This window comes from Tigriopus californicus, chromosome 2 (assembly GCF_007210705.1).
Source record: "Tigriopus californicus strain San Diego chromosome 2, Tcal_SD_v2.1, whole genome shotgun sequence".
Lineage (NCBI taxonomy): Eukaryota > Metazoa > Arthropoda > Copepoda > Harpacticoida > Harpacticidae > Tigriopus > Tigriopus californicus.
This window is the reverse complement of record NC_081441.1, coordinates 3,794,043-3,816,337: the sequence shown is the minus strand read 5'-3', so window position 1 is coordinate 3,816,337 and position 22,295 is coordinate 3,794,043. Positions and strand designations below refer to the sequence as shown.

General features: G+C 41.8%; 1 protein-coding gene across 3 annotated transcripts in view; it reads right to left on the bottom strand.

Annotated features, from left to right (window-relative positions):
* The window catches only part of LOC131893586 (uncharacterized), a 38,590-nt gene extending 29,349 nt beyond the window's left edge, over positions 1-9,241 (bottom strand). Inside the window, exons 1-4 of one of the 3 annotated variants that reach the window (XM_059243668.1) lie at positions 9,087-9,241; positions 6,809-7,199; positions 6,311-6,575; positions 5,516-6,251 (exon numbers count right to left, since the gene is read on the bottom strand). In XM_059243668.1, coding sequence (XP_059099651.1) covers positions 5,516-5,558 — 43 coding nt within the window. In that variant the 5' untranslated portion in view covers positions 5,559-6,251; positions 6,311-6,575; positions 6,809-7,199; positions 9,087-9,241. Of the gene's footprint in view, positions 1-5,515; positions 7,200-8,928; positions 9,029-9,086 lie in introns of those variants that run through there. The other 2 variants (XM_059243670.1, XM_059243669.1) reach the window with 2 other exon arrangements.
* Between the last annotated feature and the right edge of the window lie 13,054 nt (positions 9,242-22,295).

Sequence of the window (22,295 nt, the reverse complement as noted above, 5' to 3'; positions counted from 1 at the left end):
CAGTATTCGCCCCTTAAAAAGTTTCCTTGGCCTTAATTGACAGATGAAGGGCCCTCATCTTTTGGGCAAAGTATCATACAATACACTAAGCCGGCCGTGCTATCACTGGGATATTTCAGGAAAAAGTCGCTTCAAACGGCTTTCTTCTGTCCTTCAACAGAAACAGATGAAAGGGATATGATAACTCAGCTCGATTGCAACTAATATGAAAATAAAATAAGGCGTAGAAATGCAGTTGTGCGGCATATTCAATCCAAAAAGGCTAGGCCATGTCTATCGATTTGCTCTCCTACAAACGAGTCCTTTCTTCTCTTTCGACTTGACGGCAAAGTAAGACCAATTCAATGTACTTACATACAATGCTCCAAAATGCTGGAAATATTCCACAAGTGACAGACACGTACTGCAGAGTGTACTTCAAATAGTCCGTCTTTGTTCATGACGGCCTCATACGACGCATGTGAGTACTTGAATCAAATTTGAAGATGGAAAATCTGGGTATTTTAAGTCAGATAAGCAAGTGGTTCCCTCTTCCCGAGCATGTCTATAATTGAACGAGAAATGTTAGAGAAGCATCTCTAAGCAATTTGCCTTTCACAGGTTATTCTACATATGTAAGAAGGGCTATTAAAAAGGAAAAAAAGAACAGAACAGGTATTCTTTATGAAAGGAGTGTTCGTCACGATTTGATAATTCGTTGTGCTAGCAATGCACCTAGTGCATTAAATCAAATGAGTTTGTTCTTCATCTTTCCATCGGTTTAGCAGCATGTTACGATTTTTACGTTTGCTTGGCTAAATGACGCTATATTTCAAAGCCCGTGAGTCTCCAGCTTTTACTGTAAAGGGTTCAGGTTTCGCTCAAATGCCTTTCATTGGCTTGGCTTGAAATTTATTTGAAGACTGTAACTCGATTTTGATGGGAAAATGATGAAAAACCCGACTATTTGAACTGATAGTGACATTAGGCTGTACAACAATATCAAAATTTTCATAACAAGAATGTGTATGTCTCTATACATCGTGAAAGGAACCTTACTATAGAGTACGTTTGAAATTCAAAATCAGATGTACGATATTGGAGACTATGTTATGATTGAAAATTCAATGAGATATTTCCAGAGTATGACCAAGGTATTCGAGGATTGGACGATGGAAATCGGATCAATCGCTGTCGTATGAAAATGTCTCCTAGGTAATCCCACAAAGTAGTTGGCAGTCGAGTGACCACTCAAAGAGATATGGACTCAAATATGAGTCGAACTATTTCCAATTTTCCTCCTTTCGGACATACCGTAGAAGACTAATGGAAATTTGGAATGATCACAAACATAATCAAGCTCAAACCACATAAAGCTTTACCGAGATTCGAAATGACTTCGTTCATCGAAATTATTTACAATTCACAAATCTGCGAATGTTTAGGGTGAAAAGCAAAAACAGTTCAATTTAGGGCTTGCTATTCAAAAGCCATCATTGGTCGTCCATCGAGTAAAATCAGAATAAGTGCCGAGTAATTGATTGCCTATTCAAGCACCAGCTTTGACTACAAGCGTTGCTATTTTGTAAATCGAGTCATTTCCCATTTCAAGATACGTCAAAAGTGACGGACCCGATATTTTGTGGTTTATTTTGTATTAATTACTTTTTGTTCTCTGAGGGTCAAAAGCTAATTTGGCATGGCTCGCTTCACAATAACGAGTGAATGCGGCTTTACTTCAGCGTGTCAAATCATTTTTGAACGAAAGGGTTAGCAAATTAGCAGTAAATATTAGATGTATTGCATGTTGCTCTTCACTGCAATTAACTGGCTTTCCTGAGGGCAGCCTTCAATGAAGAAAACCTGATTTTTGGGGTCGTTTGTGAAACGTTTCAAGATTTGCGACATAGAGAGTGGTGAATGAAGTTTTTTTTCCCTCTTGTTGACTTTTTCAATGGGAAAACCCTCTTCACAATAGAGATTATTTTTTCGAGTGGAAATGCAAGTTCAGGGACTTTGAAGGTACTTGTCGGGACCCTTTCCTCTTTCTTGTTTGCTCCTCCTTATCTTGATCTGCATCTACGTTTGCCCAAGGATCTATTGAACCTTTGGACAGATCACATCCTGGAGAGAATGAACTATGAATATGGTTGGGGTTTTTTTTCGCGGAATCATTTCTATTGCAAGTTGTGATTCCGATCCCGTTCTTGCAGATTTTTACCTACTGTCACCTGAAACGTCCATATTTCAAGAGGTCTTTAGTGAACACAAGCCTGGGCTGAAATTTTCGCTTTTTGAGCATTTTGATAGACCCAATCTGTCAGAGACAGAACGAAGCCAACCAACAAGAGGATCAAAGTCACCCTTTTTAGAGTAAGGTTCCACTTCCACCGAAATTGGACCTTGATTTTTACATAATGAGATGGGGTGATGGGTCACTGATTTCTCGCGTTTTCACATCTTCAAGTTACCTCAATTCGCTATGGGGCCCATCAAAGATTATTTCCTGTCCAGGGCATACAACTAATGCATCTTGTCATGCTCGCATTTCTGTGTATCTGGACCGTGGACCATGGACCGTGGTTCGTGGACGAAGCGAGAAAACGATCCAAACCGTGAGGGTGAGGATCAGACAGCAATTCTCGAGAAGACTAATCCATCCCACCCGGCTAGATCTAGGTTCTTAGACGGACGTCAATGAGGTCAATGCATATAACCTTTAAGTAGCTTCACCGAGTACTCACTTGAGAGCCCTGTTTTTTGCCCATGTCGTTCCTGAAAAGCTGGAAAGAAGAGCGAGCGGCCACGTGGAATGTAAAATAGCTCCCATTTACATCCAACTATTGGCAAATCCCTCTCTTCATCACATCTTTGCTCCTCAGTGGGCCTCCTTTGGCTCGCAGTACTCTCTCCAAGTCTCTTGGGAGATGGCAAAGAGACGGACGAACGAACGAAAAGAGGAGAGAAAAACGAGAAAAAGAGGCCTCAAAGCCGATGAGGTCGACGCTCCAACGCCAAAGCTGACGCTTTAGTGGGATGTGCGTGTAAAGTATGTGATCAGAATTTCGTTGAGGAAAGGTCGTTTTCTTGGATCTGTCATCATAGGGGCAGTGACTGATAGACAGCCTAGCTAAACCTAAGCCCATACCATCAGGATCTTGAAGTGATTCGACCAAATATTGAGAAAGACAGGGCAGGACAGAGTTCTTTCTTTAGAGAACCGTAACAAAGTATTGGGATCAAGTGTTATCGAGTCAATACATTTACAATCCCTGAGTGTTTACCGATGAGTTGGATTGGATTGGCCGGGATTGCTGCTGCTATTCCTTGCCAGTTCTAAATTCCAAAGTCATGATGGATATTGATTCTCAAGCAAGCACGTCACTGAGCTAGTATGTCGAGCCTTTTGGTGACTGTGTTCACACATGTGAGCGAGCTAAGGGAGAAAGAGACTTTTGTCCAGGTTGAAAGACTACGTACATCAACCGTTGTCGAGAAGGCGCCCTCTATCATGCCTCCACTCCTGGCCTCAAAAAGAGGTCAAATTTCGCTTCATTTTACTGTCTCGTGACCGGGATGGGACTGATGGCAGTCCATCCATTGCCCATTTCATGCTCAATTGACCGAATCCAAATTCCGAATGGAATTCCACCATCAACAACAGACCGACGAGTTCGGGGCATCCGCCAAACTGAAAGACTCCTTGACACAGACGAATGAGGGTTCTGAGGTGCATTTCTCCATTTGAGGCCGAGCGAAAAATACCACCACCCAAGTTGTGTTTCGAGTTGATCCCTCACCCAATTGCTCAGCTTTCTTGCCGCCGGGTTGGGAACGGATTGGCAAACGAGTTGCTGTTTGGGACATAGGACCTAGAATTACCCTCATGCCATCAAATTTATGGCACCATGTCAGGCAAGATCTTCAGGTATAATATAATCTCTCCTCGTTGACGAAACCTCAGGGTGGTAATCTATCAGGATTGCTCGTTCTAAAATGGCCTTCACAACGATTCTTTTCTTCTTGTACACTGTACAGCCTTACGTAGTACATGTTGGTAGTTCGGCGGAAGAGAAGAACAAGTACGTATACCGACTGCAATTTCTCTGCTTCTTCCAAAGGGGAAAGGTGGAGAGATCTCAAAGATCATTTGTTTTATTGTTGGAGCCAGAAGTCATTCCTACCGTATCCGGAACAATCTTGAGCACTCAGGCCCCTTTTAAGTCCAGTTAAGGAGAAGTTGTTGATTGACATACCATTAGCCTTCAAGAAGACCCATACATATCGGAGACTTGCCTTCAGTAGTACAGAAAAATGAAGGACTTTTAGAATACATGGATGTCTTCATCCAGGCTTGAACTACCTTAAGGCTTTAAGGCTTTAACGCTTGCCATCGATCAATTTGTGTACTGATGGGAAACCTCCTCCCTGAATGACTTTTGGTTTAAGCATGCCTTTGTGTTGGAAAAGCTTAATCAAAAAAAAAAATTCTTTCGTTTCATACTATCTAAAGTTGGTAAGATAATTTGCATCAGTACTTGTAGAAGTGTACTTTAGAGGCGCATCGAATTGTTCCAAGAGTTTTTTTGGGCGTATCACATTTGGTAGTCAAAAAAGTGTTTTCATCGGACTGTGATGGATGATGACATGTTGCTAAATTCGTGGGAAACCCTCCCGTCTTTGCTAGAACATGGAACATGGAACGTGGAACGCAGAACATGGAACTTCCGCCACTCAATTTACTTCCTTTGATGGGAACGATATGGGGAAATTGGGATTAGGCGCCTTGTCAATGCTTTCTCCGATATTATTATCTTCGACGACTGAAGACTGTCGGTGGGTTGATTGGCTGGTTCTTCTTCTTGCACGAGACAGCCCCTGATATTTTGCTTACCTCCGTTCCAAAAGGTGCTCGAGCAAAGGGAAGCCGATGACTGTGGGTTCCGATTATAACAAGAAGACCATGGACCACATGCGATGAGACAGGGGCAAAAGACCTCAATGCAATTAACCTCGCCACCTTGTGATGTGCAGTATACATACAACATGTGTAACCCTTTTCCCTCAGTCAGCCTTGTGGGGAAGATTGCTCCTTTATGGATCAAGGTCAGGTCTGATGGCTGAAGGCTGCCTGACTATCTATGATCATTGATCAACCACATGTAGTGTTCCTTTGATTTGGCTTTGAAGAACTCTCATGCGAAGGAAGCAATGTTCTGAGAGCAATCACGGTCAGATCAAGAGTTATTTTAGAGACAGATTTCCCCACTCGATCCCAATGAATCGGAATCACGTCAAAGTATGAGCGGCGAAGTCTCAAGGCCTCATGGAAGGTACAATAAGAAAGTGGTTTCCCTCAAAGGGTTATCGGTGATTAAGCGAAATGGGAGTGCCAACTGATGGGGGGGGAAACCATGAAACAATTGGTCTTAACACCATTAACGGGCAGATTTCTAGTAAGAAGAGGGAAGAGGGAAGAAGCGGTCGTTGTGTATGCTTCGGAAACGGGCACGAAAAAAATAAATGGTGGACTTACCCATTTGCAGGACGAGGAGGCTAGTGATGATAGATCTATCCATCTTCTTGTCAGATTGTTTCTTTACAATCTCGTCGAGCTTTTTGCTCCAATTCTTCAACGGCTTATAGAGCCAAGAACAGAAAGGATCCAACAACTCGCACTAAGACTACAACGACGACGACGACGACGTCCACGACGTCCACGACGACGACAACACGACAAAGGCCAATTGTTTCTTCCAATCCGAAACTAAAAGAGGGATTTCTGTCTGAAGCACCGCTTTCTTAAGGTTGGCGTCGTTCGTTCACATTGGTCTGTTTCACTTGAAAGCTCCAAAGACCCGTTATTGTGCTTTGCCAACCAGGGTGACAAGGCTTAAATTGCTCTTGATAAATGAGCCCACCTCAAGAAGTTCGTTCGATCCTTTATGAGGCAAAGCCCTTCAAGCGGTTCTTCTTTTTAGACTTGTTTATCCGGAGAGTCTTTTCACCGAATTCCAGTGTCTTTGGCCAAGGCCAACAATGTTTATAAATGCGTCGTTCTTTTGGTCCCCACACGAAAAATTCACTTTGGTCTTTGGCCTGTGCTTGTCACGTTCGCCTCTGCAAACTGACGTTTATGGCAAATTAGAGGTCCCACCACTTGCATAAAAGAGATGGCTGCTTTGCGGGTTGCAATGCGAGTGCAATTTTTTTTTTCTTGCTCGCGTTTGATCCCACCGTGTGCAACTTTACGCGACCTCAAACCAAACCTTCTGCAACGTCAATATTCATGATCCTACCATTGGCAAAACCCGTCCCAGTCACCACTCACCACGACTCATTAATATTCTCGGCTCTCCTTAGGGTGTCCTTGAAATCTGGGTTGATCCTGGTGGCGGTAAGACCCGCGAATCTCAACAGAGATTTGTGGTTTGGCCAGATTGAGTTTTAACCACACATCCACAAGAGCGCCTGGCATCGTCCCATATTTTGGGATTGGCCTCAATCTGCGTCATTGAGTGAATAGGCGGCTAATTAGGTAGACCACCACGTGGCAAAACACGACACGAATGCCTTCATTGATCGTTGGACGGAGCCTACAAAAAATATCAAAATGTCAACTTCCTCGAAGTGAGCAAGTCTTCGTGTACAGGGTAATATCCAAGACCGTGCTTATGTGTAAATCTCAAGGCCCAAGGTCCATAAAGCAGCCTGCGTGCGAAGCGTTTATGTCTATCGCCATTAAATGTGGAACGTTGGACCGAGTTCCGTTTCAGGACATCTTTAATACGCGTATGACTGGATTATCCGACGACTCCGGACTACGTACTTAGTTCATGAATTCTGGACCACCGACTAGGAGACATGGGGTCATTATTCTTCATAACTGGTCCAGAGAAGAAAGATCGGGGGGGTTTGCCAATCTGTGATTTGTGAGTCCAACGTTATGGCTCTCCTTTGGGAAGGGTTGACGTGTGTGCTTGTCGGCGGCCTTGGTGGTTTTTTTTTCCAGAGTCAAGTGATCGCTCGTTGACGGAACTGCACTGACGATGATGAGAATGTGGGACTTGGATGATAATGTTCGAGATTGAAATGGGATTGCTGGAATGGATTGGCGGGAGACGACGAGGAACCAGCCTGTGGTGGCCGGGCTCGGCTCCTCCGGCTGGCACGCAAAGGATAAGTAATCAATGTTCTTGGAGATGCATCAGGCCATAAAGCTGGAAGGAAAAGAGGGGCGGGGATCGTTACAAAGACTTTTGAAAATTGCATCCCGCGAGTGTGTGAGAGTGGTCGTGCGGGTGTGTGTGTGTGGGGGGGGCGGTGTTTTTGCTTGTTCTTTAGCAATGAGAATAGTCATTGCAGTCCGGCTTCCTTCCTCCTTGGCGGGGAAGGAAGCCATTCGCTCGGAGGACCAACATCCTGAGATATGAGGGCCCTCCGTTCCCTCGTTTTTCTGGGAGGAAAGTAGCAAAATTGCAAATTGCACAAAAAATGTAGAATCTCATCTCGTTATCTCGCTTGGTTTTTTCTCACCCGCTTCTCGAACTTGAGCCGCCCTTGGGACTATCTGTTATCTTCCTCACCTGACCCAAAGCCCTCCTCCCCTTGCCTTCTCCCTTTCCCATCTTCCTATATATCCCTATGCATTTTTCTCAATCTGAACGAATAAAGCGAAAGCGGTCTTGAAATCGAAGGAACTTAATCGAAACTGCCTCTTCATCTGCGCGCTTAGTCGACCTTGGTCTAACTTTTAGCTCGTTTAATCTCCGGAATTGACGAGATAATGATCGGTTAGGTGTTGCACGCACCTCACAATTTCCGCACATTAAAAACTTGATTTATTTACCCACGTGGACTTTTGTTTCACAATCATGCAACGAACGCTGAGGACTTGTATGCACGATGTCAAAACACCAAGCAATGGTGACAAAAAGGAAACGTACCTTGCGCCTGCCTTTAACCTGATGAAATTATCTCTTATGCGGAAGTGTTTTCGTACATTTTTTTCGTTTCCTTTGACAAGATGTGATGCAGTCGAATTTGCCCTGCTTATACTTTTATCGGGACAACTTCAGCGGTTGACATTGGATCTGGATCTTGTTCTTTGTGTGATCCCTCAAATTGCCATTTCTGGCAAGGCAGGACCACGTGGAGGTTCCATATTTTTGAGTCTTTGAAATCGCTGGACGGGCCAATTCAATAACGGCTCGGCTACATCCGCTGCTGTCTTTATCCAATTCCCCTCACTTCAAACAACCAATCTGTTCAGACGTGTCCCTATTTCCCCTTGACACTCCCTTGAGACATTTAGAGTGGCTCAAGAGTGTAGGTAAAAAAAAGGAAAAAAAGTATGCTCATTTTAGCGTTCTGGTGCCGTTGGCGCAAAAGTCATTGCCAAAGAATACCAAGATTTAAAGAGTACTAGAATTATCAAGTCCCGCCAGAGGAGCGATGTTGCCTAAAAGTTGTGGGTGCAAACTCGATTTTCAATATTTCATTGTACTCCAACCACCTTTCATTTACCGACGTAAAGTTCGCCTAGACAGCCAGACTTTCGCTTTCCCATTTATCACGAGTAAATAGGCAACCAGGCTACCGAGCAAAGTATTTCCTCCAGAGAGACTTTCGAAGAAAAGAAAAGTTGTCGTTGTGTCGCTTTTTTTACAATTCGCCAGGAATGCGCCAACCGCGATGGTTTTGGTTGTACCAGGAAAAGCGGGGATCGGGCTCAGGAGTGAAAAAGCCAATCTGTTTTGTCTCAAATTCTCGAATGCACGAAAGTGTCCGTCCAAGTTCTTCCTTGAGAAAGACCAGCCCACGCATTGGCACTTGGATCTACTAGATGCATTTCCCTTGGGTAAATATGCTCTTTGGCACAGCAATGTCCTACTCAACATCGACCAGAAGGTCTCTCTCAGATTCTTGAAGAGCCATTCCAAAACTCACCTCCTCAAGAGCGGGCCAAATAATTAGTATGCAGATTAGATTTCGGCTGGCCACCTCTCCTGCAAATACTAAATTACCACGAGACCCGGACAGTCAATGTCATGGATAACTATTTGTCGGCATCAAACCAAGTACTTGCTTGCGAACCCTTAGCTCACCTCATTCAGGAAGTGTTGTGGGGGTGGCAAAGACCCCATGTATTTTTTGCGTAACTTGCAAGTGAGATGAGGCACCTTGATTAATCGTCATAAGCTTTCACTAAGGCAACATTTTCTCATTCCTCAGACGGAACTCTTCACTTTGGGGCACTTTTCTAACTAGTTCGAAACCTTGTGCGGCCAAGAGTAACCTCGAGACGTAGCCGAGACCGAGGATTATTTTCAAAGGGGAACGCCGGCGTCAAACACCGATGAACTGGAAGGGAACCGAGCAGAGAACAAATTGAAGGCGAGGGCGGGGTGAGGAGAGTGTGGGAGGTGATTTCAAGTCCTACAGTGGAAAACTTTTCGAGTTTCATGATCTTATTATTGCCAAAAAAGACTGTACTGCTTGAAGTTATGCTATCTCGAATGGCAACTCCCCTTCTAGGTTTTGACTAAGCTGACGAATCTGCTATCTTTAAAGTGATTGCTCTGGTGCCATCCCAAAAGTGGGACAACAGGAAGAGGAACTGAACTTGGCGCTAACACCCGGGCACAAGAGGAAACCTACCCAACTTATCTTTTCCTATAAATGACCTTCTTCTGCTTTTTCTTCATTCGTTTGAACAAGTTAGGTATTAATTGGTAAAAAGCAAAAAGTGCCTTTTCAAAATCTTTGGCCTCAAATTTTACTCAAGATTCTCGTTTAATAGCTTACACTATTGGAAGAATGTAGCAACTACACACAGTACAACTGAATGTGCCGAAAACGAAAAAGACCACCACCCCAACCACCCATCAGCCGAGTGGTCCAATGCAAACGGGGCAAATACTGAAGCCCCAATTTGTGACATTGCGATGCAGCCAAATTCAATTTGTTGCCCAACTTCCGTACTTGTACGAGAAAGAAGAGAAGAAAGAGGAGGAGTAGAAAGACAATGGTCCTGAAACTTTCTGTCTCTCGTTCGTTTTATGCATGTGCATTTGTTTCATTTGAAAGAGCTCTTGACGTCCAGGGGTCCTTTTTCCCGATTTCTATTCGGGCTTGATTTTCTGTTGCCAAAAAAAGAGAGCATTTTCGAATTATATGAGCATTCTTTGCCGTCTAGACGGTCACTAAGAGATTCTGAAAGAGCCTCACTCTTCAAGATTAGATTGACGAAAATGGACGGGCACTGAAAGGTATCTCTACGATTGGAACATTTGGATCTAGATCCCGGCCATGATCCACAAATTGTATCAATTTGGGCTGGAGCCTCCCAATCAAAAGTTTGTTGAAGACCTCGATTTTCTTGAGGAACCTGGGCAATTGGGAACGGTCCAGTCATTCCGAGGTCCTTGAATGAAGCTGCAGTCTTTTAATTCCACCATTTTCGTCGTCGGCAGCCTACCTTGAAAAAGAAACATAAGCTCTTTGTTCCATCGCTTAACGACATTCTCTCATTCTCTTGCTAAAACGGAAGAAAAGCGAGCCTATAGCGGAAGAATTCCTATAATTTGCTATATCGCTTACAACACCATCCTAAGGACAAGAGGGGTTCAACAAAGCGTCTAATTTTCATTGCCAACGATTGCGCCCCTTTCTATGCGATGCGTGTTGCTTCTGACGATCAAATGAGCTCAAAGAAATAAAGCGATTCCAGGTTTCGAGTACGTTTCTCGGAATGGCTAGTTAGTGTAAGGCTTACAAAAGAATAAGTCCATTGCATGTTGCCAAACTTTGTTGCGAGAAGACGGGGAAATTGTTTTTCAAGAGCTAAAGGATTGAGAATGCGAGCGTGCGGGCTTTTGCAAATTGAAGACTGTCAGCAGAACTTTCACGACGGATTGGTGTGAAAGTGGGGTATCATTGGAGCACATAAATTGAGTTCGCGGTCCTTCTGGCACACTAGCTACTAGCTACTACGTATGGCTTGGAGGAGTTGTGCCAATCAGAGATCTGGGGGACGATATCCATCTTCGACCACAAGGAGGCCATTTCAAGTGCAATGCCGAATACGTGTGGCAAAACAGCGAGGAAGCCCAGCGAGATCGGCTCGAAGTGTCTGCTTGATTTATGGCTTGTTTTAAGAATGTTTTATATGCACTTCCAGGCATGTGTGTAGATAAATGTCATTGTCGAGGATGCGCTTCAAAGCGAATAATATTTTTTGGGGGGAACTAAAAGTGGGCCGATTAAGAGAGATTGGCCCATGGTGCTCTCCCTCCCTCGCCCTCTTCCTCTTTCGTGTCTGGTGGACATTTGGGACTTTGGGTCCAGTGCATTTCCAGTCAGTATCGGTCGAGTCAAGTAGCGCTTGGCAAAGGGAGCTCCTCACAAGCAAGTATTTTACTACCCTTTACCCAACTCCGAAAATAGTCAAGAGAGGTTGGTTGGAAAGATGCATCCATTCACCCTCAAAATCAAAATCGTACCTTTTCTCCACTCACCTGAATGATTTCCCTGCCGAAAACAAGTCCTGAGAAAAAGCATTCAAAGTTTTCTTGTACATAATTGTGTGCCTATTGTTGTGAATTACCAATCCATAATCTTACGGTGCCTGTACCGACTTGTCCGTACAAAAAATTTACCACCCTATTGTCTTTTTGCAGCTGGTTTTTGGTGTACAAAACTTGTTTACCCAAATGTGCCAACGAAATTGTAAAAGAAACATTCTTATGATTGGACTTTTGGAATTTGGAGTTTAACGGTAGAATGTTATGTCCAATCCGGTTTTGAGAGTGACGGGAGGATCCCACCAAAAGGAAAGTGCATAATAGTGTTGCACTTGAGCACAGAACTTGGAACAAAAAGACGGATACAACTCGTTGTTAAAACGCGACAAAGGAACTTTTTCCAGTCGCTTTTGTTAGGGCTAAAGTTTCTCAGAGATCTGGCCAAACGATTGAAGTTTATCAGCATTTGAAAGCAATCCAGGATCCATTCGATAAGGATCCTAGTTGCTAGCGTCAGCATCCTCACTGAACTTTGAGAGGGTCCGAGCCGTTGAATCATGTTTGTTGTTTCGGTTGCCTCCCATAAGCATTTGAATGATTTGAAATGACCTTGGTGACTGGCTGGCTCACACTATCCACAATTGTTAATGTTTACTCAATTTCAGATATTTGTTTCTGTCCATGGCAGTTGACACGATCATAAATAAGATCGGGCACGATCTCAAAGTTTGTCCATTTATCAGTCGTGGTTTTTGCAGCATTTTTCCGCTTCAATAATACTCGGCCCAGACCCAAATCATGGTCAAACAGAATAATTGATGGTCTTTGGAATTTTCCATGTTCCATTGCCAGATCAAAAGATCAACGCTTGCCATTTGCCATTGAGCGGGTCTGCGCAGCAGCTATCTCGCTTCCTTTTTAGTCCTTGATGCTCTACGTACGTACGAGTTCAAGCAAACCAGGGTGGCCGCTAACAGTCTCGCCAATCTACTGACCCTCCGCCATCATTCCAAGGGGAAAGCACTTTCACGTTCACGAACAAACCAAGAAGAGGATAACACTCTCTTTTGCCTTCCCGAAATGATCCACGAAATTATGCTTATTACTTATTATTGAAGTTTTAAGATCATTTTAGTGCTGCATCTGTCTGTGTATATTGGTAAACATTCACACTTCAAAAACGCGAAATGGTAGGAAAGCGGGTTTTGGTTGTTTATGAATAAAGTTTTCCTTCACTTATTACAGCTTGTGCGAAGTTCGAAATCAAAGATATTTAATTTTCGTTATGTGATACAACAGATTTTGATTCATCAGTCAATGCCTTCTTGATATATGTACTTAAGTTCTGAAAGTCACTTGCTACTGAATGATAGCCTGAGAAAACTTAGATGCTCTAATCCCTACACTCCCTTCGGAAACATTTACGCTTTTTTTGTTTGCAAGTGATTACCAAACAATCATTAAGATGACTTTTGAATCGTTCTTCCACTCGCACTTTGTTTCTTGAAAGATTTTTTTTTATCTCCTTCGTCGAAAATTCTGAAATTAACGTGGTTCCACCAATGTAGCTAGTAAGGATCTGATTTCGGATCCGAATGAATCCGACTTTTCAATTCCCCAGTCCGAATCCGAACAAGATGCCAGCTTCAAGCGAATTCCGATTTTTTTTCGCTCAATCTGAACCCGAAAATTGTCGTTCAATCCAATCCGAATCCGATCGGGATTTGATGCAAAGTTCTACCTTTAGTGGGTTCAGTCAGTTAGGTAGTTCAGACCCCTTGATCCAATCTATTGGGGACACTTTGATAGTGGGAAGAGAATGTTCATAAGGGGCCATAGGTCAGCAGAAATGGTGTTTGTGACAGGTTTGAGCACCACGCATTTGTCTTTGACCCTGTCCGAGTCTGGAAGAGGGGTCAGTTCAGGTCTCCTTGAATGAAGAAGGTCTTTGCATATCATAAATTTCTTTCCGAGTTTTGAACAACAAGATGAAATATCTTTGAAGTAAGATTGAATACGTTCCTATTCGCTTCTAACTCTGTATTTTCCTGTGTGCCCTGCTACTTTTGTCACAGATGTATCATGTAGCCATCGAGGAAATAGCGAAATAGTGCTTTCCAATTTTACAGTTTCCTGTTAATGGCTTCAAAAGCTATGACGTCATTTAGATCGGCAAAAGATCTTCAGAGAATGACTCACAGAATCGGATCAAACTTTCCAATTAAAACTCGCGCCGCTTCTTGCATCAGCATTTTTTTGCTGTTTCATTATTTCCAAAGGAGGTTTACCCAAACCAAGAAGACCCTTTTTCACTTTGCTTCAGTTCTTTCAAGTCATTCATCCAGATGGTTAAGGCTCATGTTGCCATTGTATCCGTCTATCATGAATATACTCATCCTTGTACTTTATACACAATTCTGTTCTTCCAATTTTATTGCCCTCCTTCAAAGAGCCTCTGCCTGTTTATGGCTTAGAATGATGATCCCTTACTTGATTGACCGAATGGCCTTTGGCGTAAGCATTCATTGATAGTGATAAAGGGTACGAGGATCACGTGCTGCAATCTCAAACCCAGCTCTGCCTTGGCGTCTTCTTCAGTTCTTTGAATGCAGTTTTCCCTCTACCCAAGATGGTCCAACCTTGGCAATGCATCCCTTTTAAATGCCGCAAGTCGGTTTGCAGTTGAACTTGAATCATCTCGCCAAGGATCTTACGCACATATTGAGCTTGCTTCTTGTTATTGGCACCAAATTATGGCAAGACAGTAATTATTTACAAGTGTATTACGACATGAACATTTGTGCCAGCGCCAAGAAGTAGTTATAGTGGTTTTAATATTCTGCGACAGTTGGGATCGTTGCAACTTTGATGGCGCCTGGTCCAAGTTTTCCATCCTGCCACAAACCACATGCCACCCTCACAAAAGTTGGGATATTTGGTAGCTTCATGGCATACACTTTTTTTCAATTGTAGATGCTTCTTTAGATCTGAAATATTGGTCCGATGCACCAACGATTGCAGTTAACTGATACTGTCAGAATCAATCCATTACCGATGGGCATGCCCTCCCCTCCCCCCTCACAAATATTGGCTAATTGTTCCTCTGCAACTCTGCAACTAAGGCTGATGTAGCTTGCACCACGGACAGACTGTCCCACGGATAACGATGGTGATAATAATAAACCGTAATCTCTTGGGATGTGATCCTGGTCCCTTCCTCAAAAGGCGTGCAGATCGGACGATCCCCAGTTGACCTTGCATCACGACTCACTAGATCCCCCACTATCGCCTATCAACTTGGGCCAGTGCAAATCTCATATATATGGGGCACTTCTATATACCCAATACCCAAGAGAGCGAAAAAGGACCCAAATGAAAAAACAATCGGCAAAGAGGTGGTGACATATATATGTCAATGAGATGGTCTGGTCAAATTTGGTCCTATTGATTTCCATGCTAACAATGGGGGAAAAGAGTCATTGGCTTTAATTTCAGGGTTGAACTCCCTCTATAGCATGATTGAATTTTCCCTCGAATCTTGAAAGGGTGGGGGAAATTGTCACATTTGGAAGTCACTTGAAGCGGACATATCCTGGTCATATATTTCCTTGGCCAAGGACGTCCGCAAAGGGGAGGATGAGATCTTTTCCTTCTTTCCGTTGTTGGCTGGAGAATTATTTGATCAGAATTCGAAATGTCACCCAGGAAAACTTTCGCATTGACAAAGAACACGAGGATGAGGAACAGACAAGCCCATCCCACTGGTCTCCTTCAGTTCACTCTAGCACTTCCATGTACGTAGCTTGGACTTGAGGAAGAGTGAAAATGTGTTCAGAAGGCTAGTGCGTGAGAAACAAGGTGCCCTAGCCAATCCGACCAAGGAACCAACCGATAGAAGACGAAATTGGGTTCTCATCGACGCAGACAGCCGTGATTTAAGGACGAAAATCGATATTTGGCAAATACATTTTTTTGAGCACCCATCTTTGCACCCGGGCAAATTGAACTCGGAATGTCACATTGGGCACGGACTTCTAGAGATATGGACTGCAAACGGAAGCAAAAATATCCTATCTCCTAAACTGCTCATCTTATTCCAAATAAGCACTTCATACGACCACAAGATCTGGTTGATTAGATGAACTCAGCCAAGTTTGATCCCAAACCTATGCTTAGGGAACTCAGGAGACATGTTCAAAGTTATCTAGTAAACACTACATACAATTTGAATTTTCGGCCTGCTCTTGGTCAGTTTCATAAGCTTTTGACAACATAACTTTGAAACGATCGACTTTGCATGTAAATAGTATAAGATTGACCTACCGTTAATTGAAGAGATCTACGTTTCTTATTTTATTACTTTAATTCGAAAAGTGTCTCAGAGTGGCTATGACCAAGAGCAGGCCGATTTGCTGGGAAGCTCGTTCGCAGTCCATATTTCTAGAAGTCCGTGCATTGGGCAATCCCGGGCGAGAAGAATGTACAGTTTTGGCTCATTTTGTAAAAGTTTGAACGTGTTTGGTTGCTACTCGCTGACCCAAGGAGTGTTTATACCAGTTTGGCTCTATCTGATAACTCAGCTCATCCTGGATGGCAGGAGCTCGGAGAACAATACAAAGATTGTTAAGATTTGCGACGCTTGTCTCACGTTGCACAAGCGCCTCGCTCATAAATCAATAAGTAGGCCCAAAAAGAATGAATAATGAGGCGCATTTGTGTTTTTGCCAAATGGACAAGTAGATATGTACATTCGAAGGAGCTTCAAGTTGGATTTAAATTGAATCACATTTCAACGCTGGGTTTGTGAAGATTTTGGCCCGATTGCTTGGGCCGTTATCAACAGAGACCTCGAAGTGGTTGATGATCAAAATGGGGTCATAACAAAATAAGATGCAAAGATTGAAACCGTTTCAGTGTTGGAGAAATAAAGGAGGGTTATTATTTTCTGATATTTTGAAATCCTGCGCTACGCCATAACTCGTCTGAAACAGGAGGCATTCAAAGAGTCCGAAGACACGGAATCACTACAATGAATATTCGTATTCGGTACTAAATGAAACTTATATCGAGTATTTTCCTTACATTTATTTTTTAATCATTTTTGAAATATTGAGAGTTAAACAATCAATAACGATATCAATAGAATGAATGAGGTTTGAAAGATGCCGTTTTTATTTAGTTTCAAAAAGGTCTTCAGAAAAAGCCCAATCACTAACATTATCTGTTGCTAGTGCTTTCTTCAGAATTCGAGTGAACGCGTTCAAAAGGGTTCTGCTAATATTTGCGGAAGGAGTTTTTGAGCCTTCGCATTTCTAGTGTATTTTAGATCATGTCAAATAACATAAATAACATTGCGAGCTACAAATATGTCAAGATGCATTTGGGCTTTGCCATCAAAATAGAAAAAAGGTTCTTAGCACTATACATCTTTATTTGTTTTATAAGAAAGAAAGGTGCTAAGATTAAGATTTCAGGGGATAAAAAAAGAACGAGAGGCCTGGTTTTTTAAACGCTCTTACCTCGGAGTTAAGGCTTGGACGTTACCCAGAATGAACATTCACTCGCAACTCCGGTCAGCTAATTTTCACACTGAATAACGTCCAAGCCCCAAAATCCGAGGAAAGACCTCTAAGAAACTCGCCTCGGGGCATAATTTACGTGGTAGCAGCTTAGGTTGAACAAGTTTCATGTTATAAAATCTACATGCACAATATGGTAGTTAGATGATACTTTTGCTGCAATTATTATCGTTTTCATCATGCTTATTTTTATAATAATTCGTGCTTAAACAGACAACAGCGTCTTTACGCGTTTCATACAAAATGTTTAACAGATAACATAATTGCAGCCGGCCAACATGTGCTTTTTTTATGTGTCCCAGAACAGGTGCATTGGCGTATAAGATATATTTCCTGTTTACAAGTATAGGTGTAAGCATAGCGTGGCTATGGCAGGAAATGTTGATTTGATGTATTTCAGGAATGATTTATTCAAGGATCAACAGTAGTAAATAAGCAAATAGCCAACATACCTTTTGTAAGAATATTCTTGAGCATATATTCCTCAGATTTTGGATAAGCGAAAGTTTGTTTTCGCCAGAAACTGGGCAGAAAATTAAGAAATTTGAATTTGTAACATTTCAAGGACATATCGTGGAAGAAAGACAAAAGCACAGAAGGCCAAGGGTGGGTGAAAGGTACAAATAGAATTGAAAAGTAGATGCCAATAAAACAAAAGGAGAGGGTAAAGGGTAATTTGTCACACTGTTTTCAGAAACAAAAGATGATAGCTATAATAATAATGGTTCACGTTTGACAGGATGACCGCATGATCTTTTATCAAGTCCGTTAACTATGAGCAGTAGAGAAGGTCAGAAATGATCTTAGAGGATGAAGCCTAAACTAACATATTGGCGTACAAACAAATCAATTGGTAAGTTCGCAGGATTCAGAGCTATATTCTTTCAACATATGTGTTTTTACTTCTTTTTTAATCGTATTTGGGTTAAATTTGTATTAAAAACCCTTGAGTTGTTCCATTGATTTGGAAGGCCAAAGTTTGGAAGCTTCGGTAGAAATACCGTTTTTGCAATTGGTGTAATTGCTCGCCAGCCACCAAGCCTTAGATCATTTTTCCATGTGTATATATTCATTGCTAATAGCACTTCATTTAAAAAAGTTTTTCCCTTGATTTCAAGGACATTAAAGGTTTTAAGATCTTCTACTTTGAGAAGATTGTTCATTTTACAAAGTGGTTTGGTGTGGGACAACAAGGTAATATTATAGCCTTCTTACGCTGCACGAAATATGGTTAACGTTCTACACTTAAGAGGGCGCTTTGTAAGTCAGTCTCCACCAAATAAGGGGCCAATTCCTTTTTTTTAATTGGTATGCATTTGTGTAGTCTTTGGCTAGTTCTGTCAAAATCGCATGCATGCTTAATGACCTGGGTCACATAATATCGTTAAAGAAATCGCTTTCATGGCATGTCACGAGTAGTTTATTTAGCAATCTACTGTGCCTCTTCCCGTTTTCTTTGGGCTGTCTGACTTTGCAAATAAGGGCCCTTGTTCATCCAACAAGTGGTTCTTTTTTTTAGAGTTGTCAAACATTTCATTTTTGTTCTTAAAACATAGAAATTAAGGCCCTATTCTAGTGAACTTCGAACTAAACCATAATAAAGTTGTCGTTCAAGCTAAAAAGTGCCTTTCGAGGCTTGTTTGCAATGTATTCTAAATGCGAATACCAGCTTAATTTATTGTCTATTTTTAATGAAGAAAAATTTGATTGACTTTTCCTTCGTTTGTGTGCTACCTAATTCAGCTACTTTGCAACCATCTATTTCAATTTTTCAATCATGATCGAATTTTTGTGATTTTACTATCATGATCGATTTTTTGTGATTTTACTATCATGAATTTAGTTATGCCCACATTTAAGGTATGTTGATTTCTTTGAAGCCAATGGTAGATATCTGTAATTTCATGATTTACTTCTTCTTCTAGCCTGTTCGATTGATTTCCAAAATACTGCAATGGGGTATCTTCAGCAAACATGACGCTTTGAAAGCCACTTGCATTTGGCAAGTGGCTTTTGAAATAAATCAAAAAGAGTAAAGGGTCGCGTACGCTTCCTTGAGGAACCCCAAATTTTACTTGTTACTTGGTAGACCTGACACCACCACTTTCAGCAAATTGAATTCTGTGAAAGAAATAGTTTTGAAACCAGATTTTTCACCATTCCGAAAACCTTGTTCTGCCTATCTTTGCAAAAATGTAAAAATGTCAGCAAATATACGAGGGCTTGTGGCCAATTTGGGTTGCTGGCAATGGATTGTTTTCATTGTGGACGCTGAGGCTCAGATATACGATCATATGATAATTCAATGACGACTTCAGCACTGGACAGAGACGGTAGGGTGGGGGAAAGGCAACTTTTATCCAAATGAGAGAATATATTTCCCTTCACTTGGATTGACACAGGTGTAGACTTTGAAAGCATCGGTCAGTTTTGATTGCGAAGAAACGTCTGCGACAAAACCAGCAAGTTCTTGAAACTCAGTGTGATGTGGTGGGCAAAAAATGACTGGCTTAGCACCACGTTGGTAAGATCTTACCAAAGTAGTACTTTCTGAGTCTCTAAGTGAGTCAATTTATGTGAAGGTAAATGCATTTGATTGATTGGGATAAAAGTTATCCATCCCCTACCTTACAGTCTCTATCCTGTGGAGACGTCGTCCTAGAATAATACAAGAAGGACGAAGCACATGAGATGGATTCTTGTCCTATATAAAATCAATAGGAGCAGGCTGAGGCCTGCTATGGAATCCCTGATTATCTCTCGTGTGAGGGACTGTGAACAAGCTTCCCGGCAAATCGGCCTGCTTTTGGTCATAGCAACCCTGAGCTACTTTTCGAATTAAAGTAATAGAATAAGAAACTCAAATCTTTTCAATTAAAGGCAGGTCATTTTTATATTATTTACTTGTAAAAGTGATTCGTTTCAAAGAAAGTTATGCTATCAAAAGCTTATTTAGCTGACCAAGAGCAGGCCTAAAATTCGAATTTTATGTAGTGCTTATTTGGAATAAAGTGAACAGTTAAGGAGATAGGTAATTTTTGCTTTGGTTCACAGTCCACATCTCTAGAAGACCGTGATGAAACACATATTATTAGGCATTGATACAAAAAGGGAATCACGCTTGACCATGGAAATCTCAGGAGTACATTTTGAGCCTGGCCTGACCTCTTCACGTCTTGGGATTCGGCACCATTACATCATACTATTAGACGATGTTTATTAGGCGAGCTCCCAATTAAGTTTGGAACTAATGTGACGAGTGACCCGTAAAGTAATTGAATCTGATTCTATAGGCGGCTTAGGGGCTGGTCCGAGGTATTTTTAATTTTTTTGGCGCTCGCAAAAACAGACAATTTAATAGAACTCATGGGACGCTGACATGAAAAATTCAGATACACAAAGGCCCATTTAGCTATTGGTTGATCCGTGCCTTACAACAGAGTCCGGTTCGACGATTGGATCGTGTCCGTGATCAATTGCTTGGAGCCACAAAGTTATTTAACCAAATTTATTGCAAACTACCGACCTGGTTTCAGCGCAAATGTTTCAATAAAGAGTACAAGACTACTTTTTGTGGCCATGTCGATTGGTGATGGGGTATTTTTCACTACTTTACTTCATGTTTTTCTCATAACTTATGCTTTTTCTTACACATTGTGCTTTGGAGCGGAATTTCAAATGTACAAGAAACTCCCTAGTGAATAGAAAAAAACATAGTAGCATATTGGTGCAAATTTGTGCGCACATTAATACTTCGCAGCATGAAGGTCAGAATGTAACTGGGGGTCTTTCCATTTGTCCCCTGGTACCTCGGTAGGCTTTAATCTTGTTAAGAAACTGGGCTAAAATGATGATTTAGGCCTTACCTTGGATCGGCTTTCACCCTCCATCCTTCCAAAGAGGCTACTGCTGATCATTTCCAGCCATTATGCTCCAGCTTTCACTTATTGAACTGTTTATAATTCATGATTATTGTCATTGGAATTCAAGGATCAGGAAATACTTGGCTCTTTTTCGCTCAGTAGTGGTAAAACACCTTTGATTCACTTTGAAGAAGTGCTTGGATGTTTCTGGCCACCACTAATATCAAAACAAACATATTTTGAAACTTTGAAAGAATTCTACACACAAGTATTTTTTATTCTCGAAAGTCAAATTTCTTTGTTCGTCCATGATGTATCACCCACTTAGGTGAACACTTGAATCGTAGAAAAACCAGTTGACGAGAATTCCTTATTGCACATCATCCTTGAGCCCATAGAAAACCATAACTAGAATGCTTAAGTTCAACAGGAGCTGTACCACATGAGCATGTTTTCAGGTCAGCTGACGTTGGTGGAAAAGGGACAAAGATATTTCGTGAACGTTGAATTATTCTCATGAAACGTTTGTTATTTCTTTTTAATCTTAATTTCTTTTGAATCTTACAAATGTACAGGTAGAAAGAGAGGTAGAATAATAAAAATATGCCTTTTGGGGTATAATACACGTAACATGTCAAAAAAGATTCGGACATTAGCAAATCACGCAAATCACGTCGAAAGTGTAACAAAATGTATCCGAAATTGCAACGCAATGATGACTCATCATTGATGAGGCATTCGGAATTTCGTTTCAATCTCCCAACAATGTGCTTGAATGTGGGCGACATGATTGCACCTATACGTAAACAAGGTAATTCCGACACCTCTGGAGGCCAGCCTGAACCTAGACTTGTTCCTTGTGTTTCAGTTTAGTGTTTCCACCACATGGATGAAAACATTAACTTGAGCCCCATTTTAACCTCTTCAAAATTTCGTTCTTAAAAATGTGGTCGGACAACTTATTCAAACCCTTTTTATGAAGCTTGCTTGACGAGAGTAATTGCTTGACAAGGAGTCTTATTAGGGGTTTCTACTCTGAATTTGGACGGGCCGTCAACGATTCAAATTTGCACCACAGTTGTCCGAAGTAGCTTGACTACGAACGAAACATTTTTTCCACCAACGACAGCTGAGACGAAAACATGCGATCGCAGCGCCCTTGATCGATCTATATATATATGAAGTTATCTATGCTTGAGCCACAGGGTAAACCTCGCCATATTCCACTCTATAATTTTGAATGTCTATGGCGAGGGAATCTGCGTGGCTTGGATAGCGTGACTAAGACTTTTTCAATTTCTGGTCCAGAAGTTCTAGGCTTCTAAATTTTCCGTGTTGCTATGGGGTAC